Here is a 7,809-nt window from a genome sequence, read left to right as displayed (position 1 = left end):
TTAAGAGAAATTATATGGTGGCCGCCCTTTATCCCTAAACCGTTTGGTTGCCAGGTTTTTTTCTTTTCCTGGGATTTATGTGGGTAAAGGTAGGTAAGAGGCAAAAGAGAGGACAAGCATTAATTAGAGAAAGATACTATGATGAGTGGAGAGAGAGGGTAGAGAGAGAAAGAGAGACCACCATTTTCAAGACAAGATTTTGCTGATGTCAACAAGAAAAAGCTGATATGACTACTAAATATTCTCCCACATAAATCCTAGGGAAAAAAAACCCAGCAACCAAACGGAGCAGCGGCGGAGAGAGAGAATATCTACCACCTTGATTTTTTGTCCGGGTAAAAAAAGTAAAAAAAAGGCTCACGCTGGATCATACATAAGGGGGAAAGTTTTTTCTATCTCTCTGCACTTGTGCACTTGTTGGTGGACGGTCGGCCACCATATAAAAACTCAGGTTTTTATGGAAAAAAAAAAATAGACGGTTGGGCTGAAAGTGATCAATGGACATGCTCAATTGGATGGAACGATAAATAATTGGTGTAGTGTGATGCTAGAGTATATATAGTCTGTTATTGGGTCCACCAGATGAAGAAGGCCAGATCTGGTGACCTGTGGCGATTTGAGTAATTTCTAGTAGTTTGAAAAGGCTTTAATCCAAACATATGATGGTCGATTGTGACAAGTAGATCTCCACCGTACAATTTTTAAGAAAGTAGTGTTGAACCCCACCTTACACGCCTCTTATTCCCAATTTTAAGGAAATTGAAAACGCACTCCTTTCTTTTGTTAACGACCCTCTTCTCTTTATTTGGCGTTTTTTTACTTATCTATTAAATAGTATCAGAATATTACGTGCAGCATGGGACCTGCTGGATGAACGGTCCATATTAGGTGTAGCATGGGACCTCCTTGAATGGGGGCCAACAGTAACAAAAACGACAAGAGTTATTCGTTGAGAAAACTCTATTCGGGAAAGGGTAATATCGTATTTCCTATGAAGGTGAGGGCCTTTTTATATCTTACCGTTGCACAAAAATAACCAAAGAGGAACAAGTACCTTCACTCTCCATCCAAATGGACAGCAAAATGGCAAGCTCGCTGAGCTCATCATCTAGCCGGGAAACCAGATCGGAAAACCACCAAAGCAAGAAAATCGGCTGCATGGCCGGCATCTTTCACCTCATCCACAAACATCACAACTCCCAAAAAAGACTTACTGAGAAAAAGAACGATAAGAACGTCACAAATTCCAAAACCACGTCAAAAACCAAACGCCCGGCCGAGGCAGAAATTCCGGTTGAAGGAAACAAAGAGATAATTGGATTGCCGGGAAATTCTACAGCAACCGCAGATATCCGGCGATTCTCGTGTGACGTGCCACGAAGCCCGACCCTGCCGCCGGAGATCCGAAGATCGAATTCCGTCAACTCGCCGGAGAATTTCAGCCGGACCCCGGCGCTTGTGGCTCGTTTGATGGGATTGGAGGAGATTCGGCTGGCGCCAGAATCGGCAAATGAGAAGCGGCGAAAACTGTTGGGAGCTCTCGAGAAATGCGATGAAGATTTGAAGGCGTTGAAGAAATTCATTGAGGGAGTACGGATGGAGAAGGATCGCCGGATATCCTTGCCGGTATCGGGGGTGGAATATCGTCCAAAATATCGGCCATCGCCACGGGAATCGGTCGCGGGAGAAGCTAGGGTTAAGGCTCGAGCAAGTTTGGGGGGGAGGGAATGCTTTGAGAGAGATTTGGACGGTGGAGGTGCTACGATTGAGGAGAAAATGCATTCTGAGTTTAACTGTGAGCAGCCAAGTCCCGTTTCTGTTCTCGATGAGATATCGTCGCCTCTGAAATACCGGTCGTATACACTGAGGAAGGGTATATTTCTTCACTTTTTTCTTTTTAAGTTTTTTTACTCTTTAGCACTCATACAAGTATACAACTATGCTTGTGGCAAATATGCTTGAGTGATTGGGACCGTTGATCTTTGTGATCCACCCACTATGATGAGCCATGGAATAAAAATTGAGCAATTCCAAGATTTCGCCCAATTTTTTGTATAACATTGAATGGTATGATCCTGTTCGCCATTTTTTGGGGATGTTGTCTATATAGATCAATGGTCACGATCAGCATACATTTGTTAGGCCCACTATATCAAGGGTTAAAATCACCAACAATGCATATTGGAGGGTAGGAAGCCGTGAGCTAAGATGTAGCACGCTTAGGAGTGGCAAAATTGGCCGAACTGAGCCGAAACCGACCCGAAACCGAACCTAAAATTCAGTTTCGGTTTGGTTTAACCAAACCGATTCAAATTTCGGTTCGGTTCGGTTTGGGGTCAAACTGAACCGAAACCAAATCATTGCCACCCGTAAGCACGCTCTTACAAAGTTTTATCATCTATGACAATTAATTTAGGGCAGTGATAAATCGACCTCTGTATATCTTAAATCGACTCCCTATGTGTCTTTCTTGGGTCTTTCTGTCTCCAAGAAAGACACATGGAGTCAATTTAAGATATACGGGGTCGATTTATCACTCCCGTACTATAAATATATGGGGAGTGACAGATTTGGCCCTTTTTCTTCCCACAACTACCCCTCCTAGTCCAAGTGTATTTATGGCTACTGTATTTTACACTGCTAGGAATGGCCACGGGAAGAAAAGGGGGCGAGTATAACATTTCCCTAAATAGTGGGAAAAGTTAGGCGCCCCCATGTTTTTTAAAACCTTTTCAATGTAAACTTTTTCTTTAGCCATTAAATACCTCTTACTATTTTTTATAGCTATTGAATATCTTATAAGTGTAAATTCCTTTTTAGCTATTGGGTATCATAACGGTAAATTTCTTTATTGCAACTAAATGCTGGAAAAACTTGTGTTGCCCGTGTTATCTAAAGCCTTATAAGTGTAAATTTCCTTAGAGCTGTTGATACCTTAAAATGGTAAATTTCTTTACTGCTGCTAAATAATGGGAAACATTGTGTGGCCTCGTGTTATTGGAAAACCTGTGTGACCCCATGTTATTTAAAACCTTTCAAATGTGAAATTTTCTTTAGCTATTAAAGACCTCATACTATTTTGTATAATTATTAAAGATCTTATAAGTATAAATTTCCTTATAAATATTGGGTTTTGCCAATGCGTGCCCTAAGGGCACCCATTAAGGTGCATTGGAAATGACATTTTCCACACATTTTCATAGAGACATCTTGAAATAGATGTAAAAAGTCTGAAAATACATGTAAAATGATTCGAAAATATCATTTCCAATGCACCTTAACGGGTGCCTTTAGGGCACGCGTTAGCAAAACCCATAGATATTAGATACCTTAAAATTGTAAGTTTAGGTGCTAAACACTTTACATAACAAACAGTTACATTTGAAGGAATTAATACCTTACTATGGGATTTGCTAAGCTCGATCGCAAAAGGCTTTTTTGCGGCTGGTCTGTCGCACTTCATACCAGCCACCTCGTGAATGGAGACAGCAAAAAAGCCTTTTGCGATGGACGCTTGCAATTCCCTCTTACTATATATTAGAACACAATGGGGTTTAAATATTTAAATCTACTGATAGGAAGAAAACTTAGCTATATTGAAGGAAAAATGAAAAACCTAACACATACGGGCCAAAAAAGGGGGAAAACAGAAATGGTAAACCCATATATATATATATATATATATATATATATATATATATATATATAGGAATAAGAGTGTGCACTCGACCGCACCAAGCTTAGGTGCGGTCGAAGGCCAAAAACTCATGTGGGCCCACATTGTTAGGATGGCCCAAAGCATTCATTTGCAAGACCCCATCATAGATAGGGTGTGTACAAAAAATCAGCTCCATAGGATCATCCTAACCCATCCAAAAGTGGAGGACAAAATGGACAGACACCGTTTGCCACAAATCTGCCTATTTTTGCCGTCCACTTTTGGAGGGGTTAGGATGATCCAATGGAGCTGATTTTTTGTAAACACCCTATCTATGATAGGGCCTTGCAAATGAATGGTTTTGATCACTACAAAAAGTGTGGGACCCATGTGTTTAGGCCCTCGACTGCACACTCTTATTCCTCATATATATATATATATATATATATATATATATATATATATATGAGGAAATGGTTTGTGTGCAACTGCACAGATAAGCTTATATGTGCATGGCTGCACAAACCATAGTGGGGGCCACATTTTTTGGGGGATCCAAAGCATTCATTTGGAAGGTGAAAATGCGTAGAAACTTTTCGCGGGATCCAAAGCATTCATTTGGAAGGCCCTTTCATGGATAGGGTGTGTACCAAAAATCTGCCCTTTAGGATCATCCTAACCCTGCCATTTGTGGAGGGAAAAAATGATTAAAAACAGTGTCTATCCATTTTCCCCTCCAACTTTGATTGGGTTAGGATGAACTTATAGGGCTGATTTTTGGTACACACTCTTTCCATGGAGTGGCCCTTCCAAATGAATGCTTTGGATCCCCCAAAAAATGTGGCCCCCACTATGGTTTGTGCAGCCATGCACATATAGCTTATCTGTGCAGCTGCCATTTCCTCTCTCTCTCTCTCTTTCTCTCTCTCTCTCTCTCTCTCTCTCTCTCTCCATATATATATATATATATATATAGTAATTTTTTTTAGTTTTCTTTTTTTTATCAATTTGAAAGCCTAAAATTTTGGCATTATATTCTGCTGCTGTGTTTCTATATATTTATTCACAGGAATTATACACATATTTTTCAACAAAAACAATCAGCAAAAAATTAGGTATGGGGCCAGCGGTTTATGATTCCAAACCATTCATCTCTTGAGCCAAACCCTCTGATTTGTTGAGAGCGCACTGTTATTTTTTAGCTTTCAAACCATCTATTTTGGCGTAGAATAATAATGTTTTTATTAGTATATTTTTATTCATTGCAGGAGGTCGGCATAAGAAGTTAAAAGATGACGATTTTAGCTGTCCCTTTTTTCAAAGAATTATGTTTGAAGCATTGCCGCAGTTCTCTTGCCGGAAAGGCAATGATCCATTCGGGTACTTTAGTCCGGCGGCAAAGAAGACGAGACGCAGGCGGTTGCCATTTTCGAGGAGCAGAACCATGATAGAGAGTGTAAATGAAGTATGGAAAGATGGGATTCGGGAAGAGAGATGGGAATTAGGGAGGATAGGGGTGGTATTAGAAGGTGATATATTTGGAGAACTAGTTGACGAGATGGTTAGAGAGTTGGGTTGGTTTTATAAGTGCTCACTTCCCATGGAGACATGTAGAAAAAGACTATGTTTCTAGTGCTTAAAATCATCTGCTTTTAGTTTCCTTGATGCTAGGGGTTCAAACATCATAGTTCCGATTGCAGCCAGAAAGTGTTTCATTTGAAAACTTTGCAACCCCACCCCACCCCACCCCTGAATGCTCCTTCTCTTGTCTTTTGTCGCAAAGAGGTTCGTATATTTAATTACTTTTGTTAAAATTGTGGATCCTAAGTGCAAACTAATGAGGAAGATCAGTCTACTACAAGACAACTCGGTGTGCATAATGTTATAGTACGTGTATGTAATGAACACGTTCGTAGACATAGACAGTTCATATCAATTATCAGGCAATTTATTTGGCCGGCCCTATCTTGGCAAGAGTATGCAAAATGAATTATTTACTCATTTAACTATTTATAGCTACTGATATTTGCATGACCATGTTTTAATAAAGAGATACACTCACCTTATTTGACACTTTTTAAGTCACTGCTGAGAGCTTTTCTGGAATTAAATAGCTTTTGAGAACTGGATAAACATTGATTAAAGGAAACTTTGGCCCATTAGAAAAATATGTTTTTGTGGATATCTGTAACCGGGAATTTATCTGGGAAGGGCGGAACCTTAAATTTTATTAATAAGGAAAAACAATATAAGAGGGGGACATGCTGCCTAACCTCCAAATCCAATAAATAAAAATAACCCAAAAATTAAAGACTAGCTATAAGGTCTCACATCAGAAAGGGGGAGAAGATTGCTGGGCTATATATGTGGATTTTGCTCGACTATATATGTGGATTTTCCCTCTCCTTATGCATATGCGTTTTCAGCACCTCCAAGGTCCCCGGAGGGTTCGAAAACGTAAAACTGAACAATATTTTATTTGTGGGAAATAATAGGATTAACTAGTCTCAATAAAGAATCAATCTCTAGTCAATAATAAAGAACCCACCAAAGAATTCTACCCTTACCTTGAACGATATTAATAAGGATTTAACTATATGATTCAATCCAAACTACTTGAATTTCCATAGCCTTACAATATCATAGTTCATCTAATAAAGCTCTACATTCTACTCGTGTATTGATATCTTCTCTATAGAAGTGATAGAAGGTGAGGAACACCCATATGATCTTGCCTCTTCCGGATTCATCAGGATTTCCCTTAGATGCACCATCAATATTCAGCTCAATGGATGCTTCTGAGGATCTTCCCCAAGTCAATGAGTCAAGCCCTCAATGAAAGATCTCTCCTTTTTCTAGAAATAGACTTCAACCATTCAAGAATAGATTTGATGTTACATTCCATTCTCCTTCTGCATCTCTCCTTCCAAAGTCCCCAAGAGACAATGGACGGGACAATCCTAATATATTTGCCATATTGTGATTGATTCCTTCTTTTTTAGATGTAATGCTAGTATAATAATCTACCATGGACACTTAAATATTGCATCATATATAGGAATATCAAGCATACCATATAACAGGTTCCACATTGAGATCAAGGTTTTAAATATCGGTTTCGGAATGCATTTCAGTACTCACCGAAACCGAAATTTCAATCAAAATTTCAAAAATTCAGACGAAATCTAACGAAGTCTTTTAACTCCTATTTTATCTCGTACAAAATTTCGGTAATTTCAGCTGAAATTTTGGGATAATCTAACTACTATATATAAAGGCAAAATGATTGGTTAATTTCTTCCACCCTTTGCCTTTATTTCCGCTTTTGTCCCACTGCCATAATTCCAATTGTATCCCACATCTCAGGGCATTTTTGTCATTTGCATTTGCAATCTAATCTAATCTAATCTAATCTAATCTGAATGTGGTAGCTATCTTTATTACGCAATTCTCTCTCTTCGTATTCCCAATTATAATAATCATTCCCTCTGTAACCGTTTCGTATTCCCTATTATAACGCAAATATGCCTTTTCCCTATAACGCAAGTTTTCCCACTATCCCTCTCTTAAATGTCTTCCAACTTTCCATACTTCCAAACGTCGGCTAAAAGAATGTGATAAAACCCTCTATCTTCTCCATCGTGGGGACCATACCGTCTCCCGACGCCGCTTGGATTTGTTCTCCGTTTGTTTTTTAGATTCAGATATTTTTTCCAGATCTATTCTGTAAGCAACAAAATCTGATATATTTGCTCACATTGAAAATCCATCTTTCATATTATTTTTGTACGTCTGATGAAAACCCATCCTATTTTCGGATCTCTGATGAAAAATCGTCATTTTTTGGGTGTCTGGTGAAAACCCGTCTCATTTTTTTGGATGTTTGTGGGACCCGATCCCGCGAGAGGGGTGGAGCGCGAGCCGCCACGCTCTCTCTTGGTCTCTCGTACCCATGCGAATGACGTGTGCTTTTTATTATTGATTTTAATTACCCAACCAAGCAGGCAGCAACCAAGCCATAGGGCGCAAACAAACTTGCAACCTAGTACCCATAAGGGTAGGGGTAAGCCGCCGAGCCTAGCAAGGTGTGATTTAATTCATCTTTTCCGTGAACTTGGGATCACCAAGGCAATCTGAATTCCACGCAAAAG

General features: G+C 39.4%; 1 protein-coding gene across 1 annotated transcript; it reads left to right on the top strand.

Annotated features, from left to right (window-relative positions):
* The first annotated feature begins 1,015 nt into the window (after positions 1–1,015).
* LOC143887453 (uncharacterized) lies at positions 1,016–5,621 on the top strand. Its single transcript, XM_077391536.1, has 2 exons — positions 1,016–1,873; positions 4,927–5,621. Exons 1-2 carry the CDS (start codon positions 1,072–1,074, stop codon positions 5,289–5,291), a joined length of 1,167 nt encoding a protein of 388 aa, XP_077247651.1. The 5' UTR covers positions 1,016–1,071; the 3' UTR covers positions 5,292–5,621.
* The last annotated feature ends 2,188 nt before the right edge of the window (positions 5,622–7,809 follow it).

This window comes from Tasmannia lanceolata, unplaced genomic scaffold (genome assembly GCF_043159265.1).
Source record: "Tasmannia lanceolata isolate RefF3 unplaced genomic scaffold, GAP_Taslan_0.1 ptg000012l, whole genome shotgun sequence".
In the NCBI taxonomy this organism is placed as follows: Eukaryota; Viridiplantae; Streptophyta; class Magnoliopsida; order Canellales; family Winteraceae; genus Tasmannia; species Tasmannia lanceolata.
The sequence above is the reverse complement of the archived record's forward strand: the minus strand, read 5'-3'. Positions and strand labels throughout refer to the sequence as shown.